The following is a 27,568-nucleotide window of genomic DNA, read 5'->3' as shown; positions in this document are numbered from 1 at the left end:
TTACACCACCACTCACTTTAGTTAGAAACCACAGTTGGCATCCAGACTAAGTCTCCTGTTGATCTCAAGGAGAATGCAATGCATACCCTTTCACTAAGACTAAGAGGTTCATTCAGTGTTGTTTGTGCACCATTTCCACACATTGTTGTTGTATACTCCTGGTGTATTAAAGCCCCCAGTACTATATATATTATGAAGGATAGTCTGGGTGCCAACATGATATCAAATCATCTCTAACCAACCCCTAAAGAGATGATATCTTTAGATTTGACAAACAGATAGCACTAGACTATATCATATCTTTCAGTCTAGTCATTTACAATGTGCTATGTAACTTTGTAAGTAATACACCTATTCATCTACATTATAATATACCTGACAACCACATGACAGGTCTTCATATATGTTAGAAGCACATAGGAACCACTGCTAGTAATATGGTATAATACTCTGGAAAAATTAATGAATAATCTACAATGACACCATAATCAAATAACAGATCTGCCCACGTATATTTAATATAATTGACACTCAACCTTGAAGGACTCCTGAGAAGATAACCCCCCCCCCCCCCACCACCCTGAAAAGACAATATAATATATGTGTGTAATAACATGGAAGAGAAACAGGTAAATATAAAACATGTAACATTACAGTCTTGTTAGTCAGTTGTAGCTATATACTCAACACTGGGTATTCACTAAATGAGTCATTAGACCTAATCTGTACGGTATGCCATGTCAGGGCGCCCTCACACATTGGCTAAGGCATAATCTTGGGTGTCGGTGGCTGAGTTGTTCAAACCCGCCAGGTGTCTGTAGGCTGAGTTTGATTTAAAATTTAACCAGGTCTGTATGTAAGAAAGGTAATGCTCAGTTTGACATTGTCGTACAGTGCAGATTTTCCCCAGGCACTCCGGTTTCCCCTTGCTTCTTCAACAATAGGGCACTGCTCTTGTGACAACCATTCAACAAATTTCCAATTTATTTGGATGAATAAAGGTTGTTATTACTAACCCCTTAGAGCTAGGCCATTGAGGGCCGAGTGATAGTGCTACATCATACCATCTAATTTAGACCAACATTGTCATTTCAAGGGTATAAACTGATAATGTACATGATCATACATTCTATATGTCAACATTTTCAAATTAGAAAACTCTAATCAACATATTCAACATTTCAGTTTTCATACATTTACATATAGGTATCATAACATTCATAACATACTCAACAACAGATAATTTCAGCAATTTCAATCAGCAGTCATGGGACTAAAATATTATGGGGGACTCTTCTCAATATTTCAATGTCATCTTCATTGAAAACACGACAATGTCCACCAAATATGGTCATGGCCTCAAACCTAGGGCGGTGTGTATGTGTTAGAACCAGCCCCCCTGGCTCTCCTCTCTGCCCCCCCTCAAACAGTCATGACATACAAGTTGATATTCCCAATTATCCTAGGTGAAAGAAAACAGCAAAACCCCTCAACTACAAATAGTGATATTATTGTGGTAAGAACAAATAATGGCAGAAATAAAAATAACCATGAAAACATTTCATAAAAATACTGCCAATGGCAATGTGCACAACTGAAAGCCAATGTCTGACATACACTTGCAGTGAGAGAAACACACTTCAAAATGAACACACCCCTGCAGGATAATGGCACATCCCATGGACTTTTGCCATGAGATTTTGTACCATTATATAACAATACCTCATAGACTTCCATTGTAAAAGATGACCTATTTTGACAGAACATCACTCTTTTGGACATAACTTGAAAACCACTGATCGGATCACTTTTATTTGAATACTATTTCATCTACACACCATAAGCAATGTCCCTGCCAAATTTGAAGTCATTAGATTTTGCAGTTTCTCATTTAAGTTGTTCACATAAACACATACATACATACATTACATACATACAGATAGACATACACACACACACCCACACACATACATACACACAGACAAAACTTGATGCCTATGGCAACTTGAACCTCAGTTCAGTTGTGCTAAAAATATTTCTTATACCTCAGCAAGTGTATCAATACAACTAAAACATCGAGGGATCGCCAAACAACGGTGCATATCATATTATTATATTTGTAATGAGTGGTCTGTGGGAAGTCTGTTTCTTATCTATCTAAATTGTTCTTGGGGAACATAAAATGTGTATGATATGCAGTCATTCGTCGATCCCTCAATGTTTTAGTTGTATTTTGTTTCTCTCAACACACCTCATTACTCAAATGAGGGATATCCAATTGATGATTTTTACACAGAGTGTCTCTCATATTTGATCTGTTCAACACTACAGTATTTGCAGCGTTTTATATATATTCAGCATTTCTGATATTTGACTCTAGGTCAACCAGGGAAAACACCAGTAGTGGTGCGGAGATCAAATGTTTACATATAGTCAACAAATTCCCACATTTCATAGTTTGGGGCCTTTTTAAATGTCTCTTGTTATCAGGGTATGTCTCTGTTACTATTAATCACTATCTGCTCACTCACTAGAACATAATTTGCACATGAATACAAGTGTCATGTAATGTAACTACCATTTTATTTGAAATCACATGATGAGGAATCCGACAGCTTAGATACACCATTATCCAGTTATCAACTTTTGAAGGCATGGACAAAAGAAGTGCAATATTAGGGTACGGGTGGGACTTGACTGAGAGATCCATTACTGCTTGTTTTCATGTAACCATAACCTTCAACTACGTGTTGTGGTTGTGATTGTGGGTCCATGAGATGAAGCAAGGACGGATCTACGATTCTTTCAGTCCAGGGGTGACCAAGACTCTAAAAGCGACATGAGGGTTATCAATTTTCATCATGGATGCCACAGGGTAGTAAAATGTGAAGCTGGCAATAATATACGTACAAGAAATTTAAGCTCCCTTCAAATCACTTTATGGAAAAGAAAGAAGCAAGACTATTTCAATTAGATAAGAATTCCACAAAATTTTGCTGTCAAACATTGAGAAAGGAATGTTTTCAGTGAGAAACACACCACTCAATGATTCTGGTCCTCACTTCCAACTGCTTCTGAATGAATAGCACCCCTAGTGGCCAAACTATACAATCTTTCGTTTTTTTGATAACTGGAACTATATGGCATATGAAGGCTAGGCTGAAAAAGTCATTAATAGTGTATATGCTCCCTTTAGTCATTCTTTACTTGTTACCATTTAGTTAACAATTAATAGCAACACCCATCAATGACAACTCTTTCAATCTCTCCACTGTACTTAAAACTTAACAATAAAATAATGCCAAATCATCACAACCTTGGAAGCCTGCAGACGCCAGGTACAATCGAGTGACCCAGACCAATGAATACCTGTACCCATAAAACATCAGAGTTGTGCGTTTATCAAGAACTCATTAAACTGAATCTAGTAATCTTCACCACGACTGACAATTTCTTTACAGGTAGGACGTAAAAGAATTGTGTGTTCAAACTGTGCTGTATAGCAACCTTTGGTATCACACAGCGGAGGGTATGCATCTATGATTCCTGTAGAAAGACACACAGACACAGAGTATGTTAGCAACATTACATAGCGCCCTCTAGTGTCACTGCTGCACAAATTTAGATCGTGTACTCAATTTTTTTTTTTCATGGCCATTTGTACCCACAATGCCACTTTTTTACTTTTACTCTTTCTGGTTTGAGTATTTCACAAAAGTAAATATGGATACATTTATGGGAATAATAATTGAACCAGAAATATTATTGAAGAACACAACCTCTACATAGCCTCCACTTGATGTTTGCTATCTGACACAGAATAATATCAGGTTTGTGTGTGTTGGGGGGTGGGTGGGTCGGTGGGTGGATGGGGGAGGGATCTGGGAGGACATTAGCTTCAAATAGTTGTATTTTTGTTGTATACAGCCAATTCTTACTATGTGCCAACTGAAATCATAATGTGGATGCCTTAAAACCCTGTAAGTATTGGATGTTACTTCTTGTACGTATTGGTTCTAATGACATATTAAAGAGTTCAAAATCAGAGAATGTGAAGATCTTTGGTATTAGTAGGTATTCTGTTTCATAGTAATGGAGCTGATTTCATAGGGGAGCTGATTTATTAGGGGAGCTGATTTCATTATTTGCAGTACAAGTGTTTATTAAATATTTACATAAATATACATATTTATTGTGTAAGTAGTTTTGAATTCAGAGTATAAATAATTTACCCGGGGTGGGGGGTGGGGGGGATGCTACCAGTATTTGCAATAAGTCTAAAAGTCTAAGTCATTGAATCGTACACAACAGCTGAACAACGTCGAGTGATTCAGCTGATATTATACTTTACTAGGTGATTTATTTACACTCTGAGTTTGGACTACTACAACATATTATTCCAGAGCACTGAAACACCATTTTTTGGGTGTATGTATTCCTGATCTACTACACTTCTAACACAAATAATAACATAAAAATAAGACCTACCTGCATCACATAAATTCTTAAGTCCCATGAGATATTTGGTTTCTCCTAGTCTATCCAACCATCGTCTACAAAATGCTAAAGTACCAAAGTTTTCATTGATGGTTTTCAAAAGGAGTTTAGCACGCTGCATTCTGTAAGGTAAAGAAAGATGTAGATGTCATGTATTCTGAATGTCTGGGCTGGAATACACACAAACAGAGACAAATGCAGGCATATGCACATGCACACACAGACAGACAGACAGACAGACAAACAAACAAACAAACAAACAGAAAGACAGACAGACACACACACACACACACACACACACACACACACACACAAACACACACACACACAGCCACATACACAAGCACAAACCCATCACCCAGTACCAGTTTTCATCATTTTTTGATCTGCCTGTAAAGTAATGACATCTTGGTTTACATAATGCAATCATTTCTGTGACTTATCACAAAACACACACACACACACACACACACACACTCACACAGACACAGACATATGAGAGAACACATGTAAAGGTAGGGTGAAGGTTGTCATGTCAGTGGTGCTCATAATAAATCTAAGTCCATTTATTTCATATTTACAAGGACGTAATGTCATACATGGCTGGCATTATAGTGGTACATCTTACAATAATCATGTGAAGCGGTGAAGCATTCACAGCACACAGTTCAAGACACATTGCACTGGCTACTGATGCACTTCCTATTACTTGAGATGAGTGTTTTTTGTAGTATATTCTTTATTCATTTATCTGTTATATTTCTATATTTGAGTTGTGGATGCACCGCTACAACACCAAACGTGTGTACGTCATGTCCACGGTTGTGGCATGATATTAACTTGTTAGCCTTCCTACTGACATTACAAGGACAACTCTGCAGGCCTGCTCTGGTGATGATAGAACATTACACAATTCCATCATCATTCCAATATAGTACCCTAAGCATTTGTCTGATCATTCAATTGTATGATGGTTTTTAGAAAAAAGATGAGAGATGGTGTAATCCCCCCCAAAAAAACATGACACTTCTAACAGAGATAAACTGACCTGAGAGGTACGTGTCCAACATCATAGTTTTTCATGTAATGTGAGCATTCCATGTCATCATGTACAACACCCTTACCAGTACTACCAAAGGTTTCTATAGCATAGAATTCTCCTTCCTGTAATATATAAACATAAAGATGTCTTAGTACACTTTGAGTTGCCATTAATTTTTTCTAGTCATTTTTCATGGTCAACTCTGCTATTTTCTATGATTATGTTATTTGGTAGTACATTTCATCAACAGACTGCCATTTGACTTGTCATGTTAAAATATCCACTCGTCAGCTGATGGGAATTTTCAACATTTGCTAACTACTTTTTTTAATAAATTAACATTTCCAGGAGTAAATTAGCTGTTAACAGTTTTAAAGACTTGATGATGTCTTCACCAACTTTTGTTTTGGGAATTCTGGGAACAGAATAAGGAAATCTGGTATATATTCATCCCTTTGATTTCCCCTTCCGGAACTTAAATTTGATCTACCCCCGGTACTTTCTCCCTGAACAAAAAACAGTGATAACTATACAGAACAGGTTGACAACTCACCTCCATCTTTGTAGCTTCACCTCCTTTCACTATAGGCACAGTTTTACCAGCATGTATCCTATACTGACCGATAGAGTGCCCATTCAGGTTTCTAATAGGTTTGACTTGGTACGTTTTACCATTCAGTTCTACTTCATAAGACTCCATCACTTCCTGTATCCTCTCACCTACATCACACAGTCTCACATCTATACCAGCTTCCTAGTAGTGTAGAGAGAGTTTATGTTACAAGTAAAGCAATGTAATGATGTCTGAATGTATGTTACAAAATGAATCAGTACAATGAATGAATATGTAGTGTTCTCCCTGAACGAGGTACGAGGGCGCCTCGTCCTCTTGTAATTTCTGAGCACCCTCTTGCATTCTGGATTCAATAAATAAATCTTGGACAGGTTTGATATTCTGTATATTCAGATCTTGAAAAGGAAGAAACAATTCTACACAAGCCAGCTGAAATAAACCATTCACATACACCAGAATGCTCACGATGCAGGCATCAAGATTCTAGTCATGAATCTCCTGTGTGTGGAGTGCAACACATGACATCAGCCCCTAGAATAAACTGACAGATCAGCTGTTGTGGGTGCAGTCTAATCTCCCTTTCCACCACAGGCTGATAAGCCCGGACCAATGACGTCATTACTGTCTACCCCTAGTAGTATTGCACCCATGACAATGCTGGTATCAATGGCAATGAAAAAATTGAGATTCACTTTCCAAAATAAAGAAATACACCCCTTTGTATTCATACTATTGACATCACTAATGACTTAAGTGTATCCTTAATGTCTGTATTAGTGTGTCTGTGATAGACTCACCTTAAAGGTGATTCAAAATGCTCACATTCACTATCGCTAATTTGCTAGACGACATGTTTGTGAAATGCATTCTGGTTTTAAAACTTTTCAAAAGCGTCTGCAAACACCTTAAAATGACCCTTTTTCAGTCACTTCCCTTCGGATTTACCTCGAGAGTTTTCGGGTATTTCCGGTCCCACCTAGACCACGGGATTTTATGACGTCATAAGAGGTACACGTTAGCACTAAGACTATGACGAGCGTAGTCACTAGGTGAATAAAACTCAACAGCATTGTGAAAAAATACATTGCTAGTGGTTGTAACAGACATCAGTAAACAAAAACTACACTCTACATGTCTTATTAACCAACATTTACCGATATTTACTCACATTTTCTCACTAATTGGCAGTGTCTGTAGGTATAAATGCTAAAATATTATCTCCCCATATTATGGCAAAATAAATCTTTGTATGTATTTTTTCACAATGCTGTTGAGTTTTATTCACCTAGTGACTACGCTCGTCATAGTCTTAGTGCTAACGTGTACCTCTTATGACGTCATAAAATCCCGTGGTCTAGGTGGGACCGGAAATACCCGAAAACTCTCGAAGTAAATCCGAAGGGAAGTGACTGAAAAAGGGTCATTTTAAGGTGTTTGCAGACGCTTTTGAAAAGTTTTAAAACCAGAATGCATTTCACAAACATGTCGTCTAGCAAATTAGCAATAGTGAATGTGAGCATTTTGAATCACCTTTAATGCTTGTATTAGTGTCTGTGATAGACTCACCTTAATGCTTGTATTAGTGTCAGTGATAGACTCACCTTAATGTCTGTATTAGTGTCAGTGATAGACTCACCTTAATGTCTGTATTAGTGTCAGTGATAGACTCACCTTAATGTCTGTATTAGTGTCAGTGATAGACTCACCTTAATGTCTGTATTAGTGTCAGTGATAGACTCACCTTAATGTCTGTATTAGTGTCAGTGATAGACTCACCTTAATGTCTGTATTAGTGTGTCTGTGATAGACTCACCTTAATGCCTGTATTAGTGTGTCTGTGATAGACTCACCTTAATGTCTGTATTAGTGTCTGTGATAGACTCACCTTAATGTCTGTATTAGTGTCTGTGATAGACTCATCTTAATGTCTGTATTAGTGTCTGTGATAGACTCACCTTAATGCTTGTATTAGTGTCAGTGATAGACTCACCTTAATGCTTGTATTAGTGTCAGTGATAGACTCACCTTAATGTCTGTATTAGTGTCTGTGATAGACTCACCTTAATGTCTGTATCAGTGTGTCTGTGATAGACTCATCTTAATGTCTGTATTAGTGTCTGTGATAGACTCACCTTAATGCTTGTATTAGTGTCAGTGATAGACTCACCTTAATGCTTGTATTAGTGTCAGTGATAGACTCACCTTAATGCCTGTATTAGTGTGTCTGTGATAGACTCACCTTAATGTCTGTATTAGTGTCAGTGATAGACTCACCTTAATGTCTGTATTAGTGTGTCTGTGATAGACTCACCTTAATGTCTGTATCAGTGTGTCTGTGATAGACTCACCTTAATGTCTGTATTAGTGTGTCTGTGATAGACTCACCTTAATGCCTGTATTAGTGTGTCTGTGATAGACTCACCTTAATGCCGGTATTAGTGTGTCTGTGATAGACTCACCTTAATGCCGGTATTAGTAGCGTCTTTAACAGCTGCCAATAAATTATCATACTTTGGGTTGAAAGCTACAGTGAAGGCACAGTCTATAATACGACCTGTGTAGAAATAAAAATACTACAATTTAGTGAATCATCACAATATCTACAGCCTACACAGGATACAAATACAATATGTGTGAGAACTTGGTCCTCAGAAATGAAATAAAAAGACCCTTTTATAATTGTGATAGCTCAACTGAAAAGATTAAAAGTTTCTTGAAAGAAACCCTTTTCTGTGAGATCACATACTTACCTGTCACTCAATACAATTGGGCTAATCTCACTGTCTTTTCTCATTCAAGGTGATAAAAATTAAAATCTCATCTACCCTCTCTCACAGCCCACGACACTATACCCCAATACTCAGTTCAAATTGTCCCTGTTCAAACCTAATACTAATTATGAACTGAGTGGGGTGTGTTGGATGGTAGCAGTGACAACTGATAAGATAGTAGTAGTACTGACACTGGAATGTGGGATTTAAATATTGTGCATCTGCCTTCATTGATGTCATGCATGAAAGCAGTACATCATTTGTAGAGGTATGTGGGTAGATGTAATAGCAAGTGGCATATCAATGGTAGGATGACTGATTTGTAATCAGGCAATATCACAGACTGCACAGGTCCACTAGTCAAATTTGGTTTTAAAGGGGAACACCACGCCAGGAAATAAGAGACATTTACATAAACTATGGGTTCTGGAGAGTCATTTCATGATTTCACATCGCCTACAAATACTTGCAATTTTAGAGAAACATCAAATTGATCTTGTGTCTTTTGTAGGGTATCTTTGCTATGGGACATTGCATGATGGGAATCAGCAGAGATAATATAGTCAAGTTGCAGAAATTGAATGGATATTCATGACTCCTGAGTGTTTATTCCCTTCAGTGTAAAACATCTCTCATGAATATTCATTGAGCAAACATGAATTATTTCTTCTGACTCCTATCAAGAAACTTCCTTTATTTCCTGAAGTGGTGTTCTCCTTTAAATCAAATTGATTACAGTCAGTGAAAGATTGGTACTTAAGATACGCAATACTTTATACATACTCAAGAGTTTATATAAAGTTTTGTCAATAATCTAGGTTCAATTAAAAACACTGTCGTTACATTTCATAATCTTTAATTAAACTATATATATTGTTATGCATTTGACCAAAGACAGTGAATTTTCCACTGTCTATGATTTGACCCTACTAACTGGTAGAAACTGAACACTGTTACGTGATACTTCCAATGTAAACACAACAAGACTTTCAATGTAAATTGTAAACACAATTTTGGTGTACCACTGGGTACATGCTGGGGGAACCCAATCAGGCTAAACTGTCTACTGGGGCAACTTCCATTTACTCAAAAACTTGACCTTCAGTGTCAACACAGAAAAACTTTCACATGTAATATCGACATAAATTTAGTACAAAATGTATAATCCTAGTTTAAGCATGAAAAGCGGATCTAAGGGTATTTCTGTGGGGATGGGGTATGTCAACAGACTTCCACCTAAAGTTAAACACAACTTGGCCTTCAATGTACATACAATTTGACCTGCCATACAGTGTCAACGTAGCATTTAGTATAAACCTTGTAAATGAAGAGGATCTAAGGGAAGATATAGAGGGCTCTGTGGAATGTCACATAACTTTACATGTATACATAAACACAATATGACATTGATTCAATGTCAACACAATATGACATTCAATGTCAACACAGCTTTACTATGTCCCTAGGTAAATGCTTTGACAAGTGATTTAAAGGGCACAGCTAATAAACTTGGGTGTTGAATGATTTACTTGTAAACACACCTTGACCTTCAGTGTCAATCAACACAGCTTCCTTAGTGCATGCTTTGACACTGATCTCAGGCAGCATTGCTAATTATAAACTTGAGTATCCGATGACTTACACATAAACACAACTTGAGTTGACCATTCAGCCCTTCATTTACTGATTCTTTCACTTATATACAAATCACTTGTCATAATATTGACATTATATTTTCATTCCAATAACCACTTTATTTACAGCTGACATGTACTACAGATATATAATTTAAATCTACATATTATAGACACTATTCTCTGAGATTTTCTTGAAAATAGGATTGACAACAAATGACAACCTTAACATTTTCCCCTAGGACTAGGAGCATACAAGGAGGTGTTAAACACCCTGAACTGAAGGTACAGGTTTTGACATACAAATGAACACAAAATGACAGCAAGTTTGTTCAGATGCACTTTTGATATAATCTAAAATGATTTATCTCTTTTAAGATCAAAAGAGAGAACATGTAGTAGACACTGTGTTATTACTGAGTTGGCTTTGAAGTGTATCCAGACAGCAGTTAATAAAGGGTATAATACAGGGTAATATGAAGTGCTGATCCAAGTACCAAAATCTAGTTTCAAACATATTGAGTATGTACTTACCATTGATGTGTGTACCGAAATCAATTTTACAGACATCATCATACTCCAGTACAGTTTTGTCACCATTATTAGGGGTATAATGTGCAGCACAGTAGTTCAATGAACACCCTGTAGGAAATGCTAATCCTGCCTTCAAACCATTCTCATTGATCAATTTCCTGGATGCTCCCTCTAACTTCTCACTAATAATAAAAATTTAGTAAAATTGAAAGAAAAGTCTGTAAGTAAGGGATAATCACATGATGTCGCACATGCTCAACAAACAAATCCATTCGTTTAGGGGAGGGGGTCTGGCGTCAATGTGATTCAAGCTCAATAAACAAATTTGTTCATTTATCTCTGGCGTCAATGTGATTGCTGAATTTCATTTCGCAAATTTTTTTTTTTTAGAAAACTTTCATGCCTTCAATGATAACAGGTTCTGTATTTACTAATGAGATGTTGATAAATTTATTAAAATTTATTGCTAATGTGATATACAATGCTAGGTTTCCCATTTTAATGTGTTTACTGTGTTTTTACAATGAATTGATCGTAGTGGTGTGACTGTTACAATTTTTATCATGGTTTACATCATATATAAATGTATCAATGTTGACCTTGTGAATGTTCGTTTAAGGGGGAGGGGGGAATGGGTTTAAACGAAGTTCATTTTTTGAGCTTGTGTGACATTGTGTGATTGCCCCTAAGAAGCCTACTACTGTATCTGAATCACAACAGTAAAGTGTTTGTAAATGATACCAATATTTATCTATTTCTAACTTATCAAATCCATTATAACTTTTAAAACCATCAAACTTCTAAGACTTAAATTAGTAAGTAATATTTACCAAATTTCTGTCATTGTAAGTCCTGGTTTGATAAATCCTTGTACATATTTCCTAACTTGTCTGTGAGCCTCAGCAGCCTGTCGTACATCATTGTAAATGTCTTCCTCTGCTCTCTCTAATGCCTTCTTCTCCTCACTTGTCGTTCTCCATGCAGCTGTTTTCCTGTATAATGGAAATAAGTTTACTTTACTTTGATATCTGCCAAGAGTGCTTGCATGCCTGGCCTGTCTACTGACCTGTTCTGTGACTGCGACACTATGTTCTACATCCCACCTGTAATGTTGGAACCTGTCTACAACGTTGATCTGTGCTACGATAGCTCTTGCCTACACAGAGCTGCAATAATTGTAGCGTTTGATGTGATTTTGAGGGTTTTTTCGTCTGTTTTTGTGCCTTTTTTCGTTCCGAAGTTTAACCCAAATCAAACGCTACAATTCCTCTTACACAAACGCAAATAGATGGAACCGATTCAGATCTGAATCGCAAAGTTTGGCGGATTTTTCTGCTAAATTACCTTACCTGGCAAAATATCGGTCATTTCCTAACGCCAAAATTAATTACGAAGCCTTCAAGACCAAGAAATGTTCAGAGGTACCCCAATTCTGCCAAAATCAGCAAATATAGCAAGGCATGCAGCATTTTGAAACGGGCGGTACACTGACACCTCGCTCACGTTTTCAATGAGGTCTCGTCTATTTGCGTTTGCGTTAGAGGAATTGTAGCATTTGATTCAGGTTAAACTTTGGAACGAGAAAACCCTCCAAATCACATCAAACGCTACAATTATTGCAGCTAGCCTACACTCAACTTGTTATAGTAGCCACTCAAACTGACTAAGTTAGTCACACCCTCAAAAGCTTTTATCAGAATACCTATACGGTTAGATTTACCAAACATTTGCATATATGTAAATTACATGTAAATTAGGACACTTCATACATTGGGTACACATGTACAGTTACATAATGACTTCATTTGAATAATCACATGCACAGTCTGATGCAGATATAATCACTCCCCACTGTGACCAATCAGCTAATAGAAATATTTCCAAATCGCACTACTCACTTGACATGAGATTCTATAACATAACAAGGTAAATATTGGTGAGAGTTATCGTAAAACACAGATCATCAAAGTAGATAGGTTAGTAATGGTATCGATTTGATTCTGTTAATTTAGCCAAATCTAAAAAAAAAAGGCCATTATTAGAATACAAATGTAAAGAAATAAAAAATACTACTGTAACATCAACATTATTTGAACTAGATAAAGTTTAGGATAATCACCTATTAAATGACTCTGTAACATCGCACACTAATGCCTCAAGACTAACCTCAAGACTAACCTCAAGACTCTTCAATTTTGTGAAAGGATATAATTACATTGCACAGTTTGATTAACAAACTCACCCATCGATATCTGGATGTTGCATTATTTGCCCGACAGGAAAATTGCCATCTGGGAAGAGATCTGAAATGGGTATGGTGGGTGGATCACTTTGTTGTTTTAGTCCGCCTTTCTTTTTCTTTTTCTTCTTCTTCTTGGTACTTGTTTCTGTTCCTTCTGCTACAAGAATATTGAAAGACAAGTCTCAAATCACAACGAGTGAAAGTTCCATGTGAAAAGTACAACCACTCTGGATCATGATATGTATGCATCATTCAGTAAATAATGGTACAGATACAAATAACAAGAAATATTATGGCATTTTTTTAAATTTCATTTTATAATTTCACATTATGATAACATTCTATGTTTTGTTAATTACCAGGGCTTTCAAGGCATCTGTTGACAACAAAACATATATTAAAACAGAGTCCATACAAAACATGAACAGTTTTAGATGAAGCAGGGTTTCTACCTGAACAAGCTTAATACAAGAATGCCATAAAACCAGGGGCGTATTCCATTTACACAATTATAATCATGTGTTATCGATCACAATAATGATTTCGTGTTTGATAAGCACCAATCACAATCATGATTAGTAACCACAGTAATCATGCCCTGAATGATGATTTATGTGATTACAAGATGGCGGACAATGTAATATCATGAGGGGATCGTGTATGTGACTGATGGCAAGTTAGAAATAACGGAAAACATGTAAATAAATTGTTTTCGGTAAAATTGGTAATTTGTTATTGTTGCAATCATTTTGTTTGTGTAAAATCATTTAATTTATAAGAAATATGTGAAACTTTAAAAAAATGTTTACATGTAAATAATCGTAATCGTGACTGAGTATTTTGTTTACAACCTCGTTTCCAGAAATGACGTCAGATTAATCACAATCATGATTGGGCAAATCAAATGTACCCCTGCATTACATTTCAAACCACTGCATTTTGTCAAAATGGTATCTAAGCAACCATGTTAGTTTTCTGGTCTCAAACCAATAACTATACACAAGGTGTTACTTGTCTCTCAGTCTTCTCGTGAACAAAATCTGCTACACCAAAATTCCCTTATACTGTCTTAAGCATGATTCTGTAGTATTGATAGGTTTACTGCCCTCAGTGGTCAGGTGTGGCTGTGACAACATCACAACATGTACCAGAGAGTGAGATCTGGCTTACAAAGACAGAAAACTCTGAACAATTGTATTTTGGATTATCTGGGACAACCTGAGTCCAATTACAGTGTTTTATTTAAGGGCGGTAAGTAGGTAAAATCTACCGGGGTTCCCACATCATTGTACCGGGGTTCCCCACCTAAACTATGATACATTTCATGGGAAGCACTACCAGTTTTACCTCTTTCCCCCTTTCTGTTACCAGGGTTCCCAAACCTTAGCAAAAACACTGAATTATATAGAATTTCTGTCATTTCTGGACCTATAACCAACTCTTGCCTTGGCATCTACAACTCTAAATCCAATATGAAACTATATGGAAGGTACTGTATACAAAGCCAGTGATTTATCCCAAGTACGGATGGTAAATGGCCATCTAACAGAGGTGAAATAACCCAAAGATAAAAGAATTTGACATTCAAAACTTACCTCCTCCTCCTCCCTCTTCACCATTCACATTTTGATTCTCTAACTTTTCTGATATTTTATCCACATCTTGTTCTGTAGGTTTCTGTGTTGTGCTTTCTTCACCTTCTTGTACAGGTGCATCTCCATCTGTAACCAAGTGAACACACAGTTACATCGTGTTTATTATCAGCTACAGACTGAAGGGAGGGCTTCTCATCACTCTCACAAAGTGACACGTACAGTGCTAACACACACAAATCTGTCAGCTTAGTCATGATGTGCACAGTCTTTTCACGATGCATGAGAATAGCTAGACTGTAAGATATGTCATGTTACTTTGCCCTCATCAGCTTGCTCCTAAAACAGGGTTGGCTGATGGCTGAGGGCACCTTAATACAGTGTATCGTAAGGTGGAATGCCACTGAATCCAGGAAATAAAAGTACATATTTTCATAGACTTTGGGTTCTGGAGTTATTTCATGATTTCACATCACATTTGTCTGCTATTGCTAAGACCCATGATGCAACTTTAGGCGTTCCAATGAAAGAATGACAGAGGTGAAAAAGCGTTCCAATTTGGTGTTTCTTGGCAAGTGAGCAAAATAGATGTGATGTGAAATTTAAAAGTGGCTATATCATATATGGCCACTTTAGAGCACGTTCACAACAACTCAACCATATGCAATCACAAACAGCTAAATATTGACTCATCGGGTTGGATTAAATTTTAGTGTTCAAAAAAGTTGTCTTGGCAGAGCTAAAACGTTGGTCTTGAACAAAAGAATGATTCTAACTAATCATTATGGCTCCACTGATAAGACAACCAGTTGTTGAATCAAAAAGGGCCTTTAACATGGTGCACACCTCAATTTATTCTTCAATGCTAACAAAACTGCATGACAATGTCAAAACCATGGTCATATCACCAGGACTACCTGGACTTGAAGCAAATCCCATTCACTACTCTCTACTTTATGCATCTCCAATATCAAGTTCAATATTTGCAGAAAACAGTCCGAACTTAATGTAAGAGGTTTGATCACTGTGTATGCAAGCAGGACGAGCAGGACTCATTCTAGACCCCAGACATTTACATGTACACTGGGGAGTTTTAAAATAACATGCATGCATTAATGCAAGTAGGAATAAATCAAATTGACAAAACTTATCAGAAGGCTAGTAAATCATGCTGGGAAAGATGTACTTTTGTAACCCACTGACAGAACTCTAGCCACATCCTGATCTGACCCTAATATAACTGCTAACCTTGAAGCATGTGAAAGTTTTGTGGACCCCAGCCATGATCTGTACCATTATGTCAGAGGGGTGATTGAGCCTCATTGAGGGACCAAATTCCCAAATCACCTGAAGAGTCCAGTCCCTTAACAAGTACTTGGTAATAACGCTGGTTATCTTGGAGAGTGATTCCTTTGAATGTTATAGCTATTACTTCTGTGATATTTGATTAAAAAATGATGTGATTATCAATTCAAGTAATATTGAAGTATATAGCTACACTGGAATGACTCCTTCAAGATGACCAGAAAATTATCCAGACCAAGTGTTTGGCAAAGGGCTACAACACTGATTACACCTCTCCAACTCAATATTATCTCGAGGATAAACATGATTTAATACCATGTTGGCATCCCCCAGACAACTCTCCAACCAACTGGTTGAATTCAGCTTAAATTGACCATGAAGTCAGAGTTCACTGGGGGAAAAGTTCTTTTGTTTTTTGAGCAGAGATTTACATGATTTATAAACAACATTTCCCAAAATGAGCTCAGCAAATGTGTTAGATTCAGCATGTTTGTTAGAACCTGAATGGATGCATCCATATCATCCTAATTTGAAGAAATTGCACATGCCCCCCCCCCCCCCCCACACACACACACACACTCACACTTCTGTATTTTCGCTTGAGATGCAATGGGGACAAACGTTACATCCAAGTCTTCCTGACATTACATTTGAGAAACGCATTATGAGTAGCATGGCTGGCTAGTCACTATTAGCCTGTGTTAAAAAAAACCAAGTAATTAAGACGACATGGATTCTAGACTATTTTGGATCTGAGCAAGCCCTGATTCAGTCATTGTACACAAGAATCGAGTCCCGTATCCCTCAGGACTTGCAAGTCATACCTGACGTATAATTTATCAATTATTGTCATCTTAAAAATTTCAAAGCGATATAAATTTCCTGCTTATTAAACATATAGGATGATACAAACTCGTTTTGATTAACCAACGAAACATAACACTGCAGTGCATATCATTTGTCGTACATGTTATTAAATGTTACATCACATTGCCTGCTCTGCACTGGCCACTGCACACATCACATGTTTGCAGATCTCCGCTCGCAGCCTGCAGCACATATGCCATTTCGCTCCAAGTATCTCTTGACCTTACCACCTTTCTTCTTTTTCTTTTTCTTCTTCTTCTTTTTAGCTCCCTCCGATGGTGCAGTGTTCTCTGGCTCTTTTATTTCCGCTTCGTCGTCTGGTAACACGTTATCGTCTGGCACATTGTCAGTCGCTTCAACATCCGCCATCTTTTCTCAAAGTGTCGTACATCTTCTCGCACCCGTTTGTTGAAACTTTGGCCGTGGAGGGCGGACTCCCCATTGAATGTGACGTGACTGGACTGATGATAGTGATATCGGTGGTGCATGATTGACTTTATAGTCCTTCTCGTAATCGAGCAACTCCGAGCTGTACATGTGCAATTGTCGGCTTCTTTGGTAGTGCTGAATGGTATATTATAAGTATACGTCGAGCTCTGGTGCACCGACCCGTGAGCTCTCGAGCGAACATCGACAGACTCGGACAGTAAGGACTGCGCTGACTGTCTTTGGCTAAATGTACGCTCGTTATAGAGTCTTTAGAAATCACCTTGACTCTTCCAAGTTCGAATCTTTGTCTCGTTTTTTTTTTATGTTTTGGGATTGACAACTTGACGTTGGCATAGGCCGAGATTCTTATACTTACACACGTGTACATGTTTTCTTGATTCGGACTGAGACGAAAGTGGTAAGTACAAATTTTTTGTCTCGGCACATTTTTTTTTTCACATTCAATTCAATATTGTATTGGAACTCCATTTTTACAGTGGCCAATCCAAAGAAGAAAGTTCACAGGGAACAGAAGTCATGTGATATTTTTATGTACATTTTTCTCCACGCATCAGCTTGGAAGTGGGTGATACTTCCATTTCATCAATGGTGTAAGTTTATGTATGAACTGAACAATACACCCACCCGCAAAGTTACTCAAAAATTGCTGTGTTATATTTGGAGAAAAAAAAACAACAACACGTTTTTCAAACTACAACTTTAGTACAAGTACAAGCTCTTATTCCTTGACTTGAGGCAAATTGTTAGATCGAAAAGAATTATCGCAGTCATGATGGTGTTTCGTGTGGAGGTGGTACTACCAACACGTAAATACTGGATACAAAACTGATGTGAAGGCCAGACCGGGCTTGTACTGTCATGGATTCCAACGTAGTATCGAATCATCTCTCGTAAACTTTAAAGAGAGGTCTTAGATTCATCATTCAATGAAGGATAACCCCATCGTCGCAAACCACGGCCTCTTTTACGGCACCGTCCAGTACGTGCCCTATTACTAGTATCAGAGGTTATTTCGAAGTTCGGAAGAAATAACAGCTCTGGTTTGCGAGAATGGATAACCCGGGAGGATATCATTCTAGACTAATTAAATGTGTGATCGAAATTTAATTTTTACATGGAGAAACTGTCTTGTCAACGTCTGTAACAATGGTTATCTTCACCAGCTTAGATATGAATTGAATTGCTCCTTTGTACAATTAGAAATACTGTATAGATTTCACTTTCATGTACAATTTCTGTGCAAACCATTTACTATATTAAATCTGAATACAGTTGGTTAGATGTCCATGATATGCTGTTCATAATAACTGAGCAACGAAATGGAAATAATATTAATAACAGTAAATTTAGAACGTACAAACTCATTAAATCAGATTTTAAGCTTGAACCTTATCTAATAAAATTAAATAATCCTGAACTAAGAGTAATAATCAATAAATTTGGACTAAGCGACCACAAGCTTGAAATTAAAAAAGGCTGTTACAACAAAATACCAGCAAAAAATAGATTATGTAAAATATGCAATTCAACACAAATAGAAGTTTATTTTGGAAACGGATAGATTATGTATGTACAAGGTACACTCATTGATAATTATTTTCAGGGGTGAAATGCTGAATTTTTGAGCATTGTAAAGAGTCATAATTTGTATCAAAATTTTACAGCCTCAAATAATATATAGTCTTCATACATGTAGTATACATACTTGTTTTAAACCTTTGTTGATTCAAACATGCCTGATTCACTTTCTCAGTTGACTTGTTCTGACGTGAAATTTTTGTCGCAGTTGAGTTGGAATGAAACAATAACTATCACAATTACTATGTTCCTGGAAAGTTTTGGCATTTCAAACCACACACACTATGAGAGTCTAGGAAAAATTCTATCAACTCTAGGACATGTGTAAAAATCCAATGCCCATGACTCTTGAAAAGTGATAACAGAAATTGTTTGATGGACAAGAAGGGTCCTTCTGTAGACATTTGTGTAAGTTTGAAACACTACTGGTGTCTAACTACATGTACACTCGAAACACTGCAAAACATGGCAGATGTACGAGGGGACATGCTGCAGGTCTATAAAATCATCAACAACATTGACAACAGGCCTCTTTCACTGGAGAAATGTGTGTATTAAGTCACAAGAGGACACACAGCTAAATTGCATCAGAAACCGAGTCTGCCACATTGGACACCAGGAAGAACTGTTTTTCAGTTCGTGTAGTGTTCATCTAGTGTCTAAATTCACTTTATTTAATATAACATACTTTAAGATAGTCCAATCCAGTTCCCAAATCTCTAGTCTCTAGCAAGTTACTAGTATATATAACAACAGCTGTTCGATGTCATGACAAAGGCAATATGCTATTATTGGTAGCAACTCAGAAAGAAAACATGATATGGCTGGAAAATATTCTGACGGTCATGACCTCAACATCATGTAAAGTGAAACCCTAGAACTAATAGAAGACACTGTCTATGGGGAAACATGTACTATTATTAGTCTTAGCTTGCATAGCCTGTTTACCGTGCTGTGAGATACATCGTTAGCTGATCGTACCTCCTAGCAAGTCGCTTCCAACTTAGATCAAAAGTGATTAATTCAGTATTATTGATCAATCAAATGATCCTACATTACATTTTGCTTTAATTAGCTAAAGAAGATGATTGTATTTGTTGAAATCATGTTTGCTCAAGTTTTACCTTGTAATTAGCATTTGAAAGGAAACTAAAGAAAAGATAATGGCGCAAGGATGGCATCCAGTTCATTTATAATTCTTTATTCCAATTCTGTCTAGTCTTGTTTGGCAAGATGGTCTAGAAACAAACCACTATGATTAACAATGACTTCACCACCCATAAATAATGTCCACACCATTAAATTCCTGACACCGTTGAGGAGGCGAAATGTTTAAAATTTAAGATTTTTTTTTTGTAGTTGATGGTCCTATAAAACCAATATAGAAGCTATTTACAAGTATAAGGTTTATTGACCTTTCTAAATCAACAAAAAAAAGCAAGAGAGAGAAAACCACTTTAGCATAAATCAAAATTGTGTCAACACAACAAGATACTTCTAGAAATATTAACTGGGCTTCTATATTTGAATAGCACTATTATGTCATTTAATTAATTAATGTTACCTCATAGAACTGTCAATCAAACAAAACTAATTACTTTTAAATTTGCATAACTACAGTATGTCTGTACATTTGTACACACAGCAGGTGACAGCTAGGAAAATACTTCAGCTGTATTTGAATAGTATTATTACATCATTTAATTAGACTCTGACAGAACTGTCAATCAAACAAATCTAATAACTTTAAATTTGCATACGTCTACTCTATGTCACCACAGAAGCACATGTTTTCGTAAACCACTTTTCTATTTGAAAAAAAAAAACATTCTTATGTCATTTAATTAATTATCTGGTAGAATGTCAGTCGTTTACAAACTAATAACTGAATTTGCATAATTATGCATTGTCAACACAGCAAGTGGTTTTCTAGATAATCACTTTTGCATTCAATGTCATTATTATCTAGTAGAACTGTCAAAGATAAATTTGTAGTGGGGTAATACGGTACTAATTATGTTCTATTTGTTCTATCTAAAAAAATTCACAAGAGTGCTCAGGAGACCAGTGTCGCCTTCAGTAACTCTTGTTAGAGATCAAGAAGGGAGAATGATTGGTCTGGTGACTGTTTGATACAATGATAGCAATTTTACAGAAATGAAGTGTTTTTGAGTGTTATTGTCATTTTATCAAGACACCCTAAAATTACAAAAAGGCTTGGTGCCCTTTCAGTGTTGTTCAGAATGAACACTGGGTATGTGAAAATCATAACAAATGGATATATCTCATACATATTGTGTAACATTTACACTATGTCTAGCAGTCATCAGTTAAAACTTTATGAATGATGACATCAGAAACTGTAATGTTACAGTTTCACTTTTGTTACCATGGTGTTGTATTTAGATTACATACATGTACATAATAACACCACGTGTCCACTTTCACAGTGATGACTAGATTTCCTGTACATGGTAATGATACAGTATATGAATCCTTCATTTATGAAAAAATACACTTTTAAAAAATACAATTCAGTTTTGATGGCTTTGTCAATTTGACAGAAGACTTGTGTGTAAAGAAATATTCATATTATTGTATGAATTCAGTCGTAAGAAATGAGACAAAATTAACTAGCCATTTTTTGACAACTTGCCAGTCATTCAGTTTAATGACACCAAACGTTTTCTTTACCCTTTTATATGATTACCAGTATAAACATAATCTTCATACAAAACATGTAAAAATGAAAACTACGTTCACTAATTATTGCTTTTGTTAGGTACAGTGAACCATCTCTTTGACAAGGTTTTTAAAAAAATAAATAGCACAATATGAGAGATGTAGAGTTAGGAACGATCTAGAGAAAGAGAGAGAGTAGGGTTTGGAATGATCTAGAGAGAGTAGGGTTTGGAATGATTTAGGGCCATCTGCTGTGCCAGGCAGTGAGTACTAACATTAGTGAGTGTACATTTTGAAACAATGTACCACTTTTGATTTAGTATATTTGTGTAGCACTACTGAACACACTACTGAAATTAATAATCAATAAGTTGTTTTCATACCAAGAGGGAGTTTTATCATAGTTTACTATTGGTATGACAATTTATTATATATCAGGGGAAGCCATAGACAAAAGCCCTCACAACTTAAATTTATATATATTGACACTGTCGTAACTTGACTCAATTTAACTTTGCCCATTCCTTCCTTGAACTCAAGGTTTTTATATGAGTTGTAGAATTTGAAGGCTATCAGACCAAACATCTGGGGTCCAGTATTGCTAAGACAGTCCTGTCTCAGACTCTTATGAGTAGACATACATGTAGAAAGAAATTGATACTGTGACAACTGTCCTTGTCTGTAGACAAGGTAGTTTATAGGAAGAGGTCAAGATTGTGATGTCAGCCCATTCTCATCTGTAAACACTCTAGATAATATTAATAATGGAAGGCATGTGAAGAGGTTATTGACAAACCCCCTTTTAACTCTGGTGTTGAAATAACATACATGTCATAATATGTTGTATTGTGAACAGTTTAAGTCATACTGTATGTTATTCATATTGTTCACATAGTAATGTCTTGTTTTCTCTTTCAGAGGATACTTTGTACCATGAATAGGCTGACAAGTAGACTAGCTGTTGGTGCCATGGTGACAGTGGTTGCTCTCTTGATCTTCAATTTTGTTGTCATGCCAACTGATATGACAGAGAGCAAATCACATCTGAAGAAAGACCATTTAGCTGATTGCCAATGGTAGGTTGATGGAACACATACAAAAATGTAATTGTCTTCAGTCTTGTACTCAGTATGATGTATCTACTCCTGTCTGGTTTAATACGTGCAACCATTAACAGATTTGCTATTTTGAGTAAGATGAAGAAAAGGTCAAAGGTCATTGCACTATCACAAGGGAATGTTAGACCGTAGACTAGCATTCTTAGTTAAGTCTGGTCTGCCCAGATGGTTTCACTCTAGGAACATACTACATGTTATTTGTATATCTGCAGGCACAGAAATTGGATATTAGAATGTTAAGAAACACAATCTGCTTGCATGAGTTTTTTTTTTAAGTTATAAAACAATTTTATCATGGCTTTCTACTTGAAAAAATCAACTTTGACTTAGTCTGTGTTGGTAATGCAATACATTGCAAAAAAGCTAGACGTAGGACGCCTTAATAAAAATCCAAAATAACTACTCAATCTTCATCCATATGGCCATTTTAAAACAAACACATAAAAATGAAAAGATGGTTTCGAAGTGGATAGTGTATTTAATATATACAATTGTCATTGATATTTTATCATTTAAAAATAATCTACATTGAATTGCACGCAATTGCCCCATTTTTGGTCGTCTTAGGTCAGGTGAGGTCAGGTCAGGTCAAGCCAGGGTTTTATTTTTATGAGGAGTTGACTTAGGACATCATGGATACAGCATCACATCACATGGTAATAGTAAAACAAGCCTCAAGGCTGTGTGTAGAGAATGGCTGTAACATAATAAGATATGACATCACATGGGAAAACTAAAACAAGCCACAGGGGCTCCATGTGGAGAACAGTCTGTATGCCAATTACAGCTCCGTATGTGATATCAAATCATCTCTAACCCATCTCTAACGATGTTATTTTATGTGCCAATATTTTTGATAGAACATTTTTAATTTGGTATTAGCATACTATATACAAAAAAATATCTGCAAAGGTTTTGTAGTCAGCAAGACCCCTACAACCAACTCCCATTTCTGGAAGTTTTTTCAGGAGTCTGCCCACGGACTACAAATATATGTGGAGAATAACTGTAACGGAACACTCAGACTTTGAATGATTTTACTTTGTACAAATTGATATGAATACTACTGTGGAAAGCCAGCTTTCAGCTACTATGATTGATAGACAAATACTAAATTATTATTATTGTTCAATGTGGTAGATTACAAAACTGGGCAATTGTGGGTGATAGCTATGCCTTGGTTGTATGGATAGTTGCATTAGCATAAACACTGGAAGTCCCCAAATGTAAAGTGGAAGATCATGAAGGTCTGTAAAAATAGTATGTACCTTGCTATCAGAAATACTGCTTTGACTGTACTTACATCAATTCCTTTTAATAACTTATGTCAACATGTTGGTTTTACTTTGGCTCTTCAAAGTCTTAAGTCAAATATTCACATTTAACAATACATGTATTTAGTTTTTCAATCTTTAGATGTACTGTTACATCATGTTTATTTGCTTGAAGTTTGTATATGCAACAAACTCAATATTTTTTGCAGAAATTACTAATATATTGTATGTGTGGTAAGTTAAAAAAAAGGCAATTGTTTTTTTTGTAACCGTTATTTTTACAATCATACAAAATATCATGTTTAGGTGAGAATTTCACTTTCATTAAAAAATTCTTGAAGATAACTTTAAAATTTTCAATTTTGGGTAAACAAAATGAAGAATGATTAAAGGTGCAAGTCTTAATTAATATTGTTGTACATTTATTGACAACCTGTTTAACAATATAAATGTCTTTTCAGTGAGCTTACAAATGGTGCAGAAACACATGAACACAGACATCACAACTTTGATAACGTCAAACTAGATGTCGTACCCATCGCAGTACCGGGTGGTGATGTTTTACAACTCAAAGCTGGAAGTATACAGGATGGTTTTGTTAGTTTTCAAGCAGGCACAGCAGAGCTGACATTCAGACTCAACCCAAACTTTCAACCTTCTGTAAGTTGAGAGACTGTTCTTATCTGTTTGTTCTCTAGTGGTTGGTGCAAGCTGAGTTGATGCATTTTTTGGGGGGATAATTTATTTTCTGCTGAATACTGAAACATACTTAACCATTATTTGATATTGACTGAACTCAAACCTGGTAATACAATATAAATAAGTATTATTTTATCCATCTTTGAACGTGCCCATCAGAACTCAAACACTGAGAAACAACAATACCTGATGGATTGTTTTAATGGACGGTGAACGACCAAATATTTTCAATCGGAAAATGGTTAATAATATTAATAATAATAATTGTAGTATATAATGATCTCATCATGTGGTTTATTGTACATGTATATATAAAAAAAAATGTCCACTGGGGAATTTAATTTTCCTACCATGTAATCAAATATTCTAAGAATGCCAGAAGACAATTGTAATGTCATAGAAGACATGCATTGATATTAACATTATGTATATTAGAATAGTTAAATCAAGGTTTTACGTTACTTAGTATTTCCACGAATGCAACCTTATGAACTCAGCTTGTGCCACTTTCCAGTTTTTGCTATTATCATTACAAACAGTACCTAAAAGGTTTTGAAATCTTCAAAGAATTGTGACTTCCCAAATTTTGAAAGTGGAGGTCAGATGTTGCGGTGTATAAATGTATGGTAGATGTGTGTATTTTGTATCTATTGTTTGCATTTGTTTTGTTTGTTTTTTGATTATATACTAAAGTATATCCAATATACATGTATGTTTGTTTGTGTGTTGATTGTATGCTATTATCCAATATATGTTTGTTTGTGTGTTGATTGTATGCTATATCCAATGTATGTTTGTTTGTGTGTTGATTGTATGCTATATCCAATGTATGTTTGTTTGTGTGTTGATTGTATGCTATATCCCGTATATGTTTGTTTGTTTGTATGTTGATTGTATGCTATATCCCGTATATGTTTGTTTGTTTGTATGTTGATTGTATGCTATATCCTGTGTATGTTTGTTTGTATGTTGATTGTATGCTATATCCTGTGTATGTTTGTTTGTATGTTGATTGTATGCTATATCCTGTGTATGTTTGTTTGTATGTTGATTGTATGCTATATCCTGTGTATGTTTGTTTGTATGTTGATTGTATGCTATATCCAATGTTTGTTTGTTTGTATGTTGATTGTATGCTATATCCTGTGTATGTTTGTTTGTATGTTGATTGTATGCTATATCCAATGTATGTTTGTTTGTGTGTTGATTTTATGCTATATCCAATGTTTGTTTGTTTGTATGTTGATTGTATGCTATATCCTGTGTATGTTTGTTTGTATGTTGATTGTATGCTATATCGTTTGTTTGTTTGTATGTTGATTGTATGCTATATCCTGTGTATGTTTGTTTGTATGTTGATTGTATGCTATATCCTGTGTATGTTTGTTTGTATGTTGATTGTATGCTATATCCAATGTATGTTTGTTTGTGTGTTGATTTTATGCTATATCCAATGTATGTTTGTTTGTGTGTTGATTTTATGCTATATCCAATGTATGTTTGTTTGTGTGTTCATTTTATGCTATATCCAATGTATGTTTGTTTGTGTGTTGATTTTATGCTATATCCAATGTATGTTTGTTTGTGTGTTCATTTTATGCTATATCCAATGTATGTTTGTTTGTGTGTTCATTTTATGCTATATACTTTGTTTGGTGTTTTTTATGTCTACTTTTTATTGCATATTTATCCATTTTTGTGTGTGTACATGTTGATTGTGTTCTCCAGTGTTTGTGTTTATTTGTTGTTCTGTATATCTACATCTATGTAGTCGTACATTTTATTTATTCCACAACAGTGCCTCATGGGGATGAAAGACAAAGATCAGACTAATATAAAACTAAGTACAATAAGGTGTAATATTAAACCCACACACTCAAACTAAACTACCATACAAAACATTCCTGTTTACAGATATATCAGAGGATGTTAAAATGCTGAGTTACCAGTAGCACTCAGTGTTTGCCACAATTGTTTATAGCATCCATGTCCCTGTGTATGAACTGTTTCAATTGCTCTAATTATGAGCCCAGTATGTGGTGTCTCTCAATGTAATTAATCTGTAAACAATAGTATAAGCAGACAGGGCAAAGCATAGACCCTACATGTGTAGCTGTAGGGTACTATGGGCAAAGCAAGTAATTTGGTAATGAGTAGAGTATAAACATACATGCCAGCCCACATTATAACAGGGTGGTAGCAGAAGCCTTGGAAGGTGTTTATGTAATGACTGACAGATATGTGGTCTTTCATCCTTCAGACATAATAGAGATAAAGATCATTATAAACTGACTAACTGACTTTGAGTTTTAACTTCATCAGAATCATACGGAAAAGGTTCAATAAGTTCAAATCAAAGTTCTCTGAAAGAGCTTTCAAAAAGTTCCGATTATGAAACTTGCATTGACATTGAACGCAGTTCTCAGTCCGATATTAATTAATTCCATTCTTTGATATTCATCATGGCGTTCTTTGTTGCTTGTCTTAACGGACGTTGAACGCGAGTATATCATTGTGTAGTTGTGCTTGCATACAAAGTAATTCAGGACTTGATTCTGACAACTGTCCCTGGTGATGAGGGTCATGTCAGTAATCTAGACCCATGCACTGTCTGCAAACAGGGCTAATCATCGTGACACTAGTTGTGCCTACAGCTAAAAACCAACAATTTTACACAACAATAAACAAGAGTAATGTAATTGATGCTAT

General features: G+C 35.9%; 2 protein-coding genes across 2 annotated transcripts; one reads left to right on the top strand and one right to left on the bottom strand.

Moving 5' to 3' along the window:
- Positions 1-2,051: 2,051 nt before the first annotated feature.
- LOC144435453 (methionine aminopeptidase 2-like) lies at positions 2,052-17,427 on the bottom strand. Its single transcript, XM_078124051.1, has 10 exons — positions 17,286-17,427; positions 14,890-15,015; positions 13,295-13,451; positions 11,883-12,044; positions 11,053-11,234; positions 8,573-8,667; positions 6,093-6,293; positions 5,546-5,661; positions 4,489-4,619; positions 2,052-3,546 (listed from the first exon to the last, which is right to left on the bottom strand). The coding sequence occupies exons 1-10, from the start codon at positions 17,425-17,427 to the stop codon at positions 3,425-3,427; spliced, it is 1,434 nt and encodes a 477-aa protein (XP_077980177.1). The 3' UTR covers positions 2,052-3,424.
- A 431-nt stretch (positions 17,428-17,858) lies between these two features.
- Positions 17,859-24,829, top strand: LOC144435445 (uncharacterized). Its single transcript, XM_078124041.1, has 3 exons — positions 17,859-17,905; positions 22,687-22,844; positions 24,622-24,829. The coding sequence occupies exons 2-3, from the start codon at positions 22,702-22,704 to the stop codon at positions 24,827-24,829; spliced, it is 351 nt and encodes a 116-aa protein (XP_077980167.1). The 5' UTR covers positions 17,859-17,905; positions 22,687-22,701.
- The last annotated feature ends 2,739 nt before the right edge of the window (positions 24,830-27,568 follow it).

This window comes from Glandiceps talaboti, chromosome 1 (assembly GCF_964340395.1).
Source record: "Glandiceps talaboti chromosome 1, keGlaTala1.1, whole genome shotgun sequence".
In the NCBI taxonomy this organism is placed as follows: Eukaryota; Metazoa; Hemichordata; class Enteropneusta; family Spengelidae; genus Glandiceps; species Glandiceps talaboti.
The sequence above is the reverse complement of the archived record's forward strand: the minus strand, read 5'-3'. Positions and strand labels throughout refer to the sequence as shown.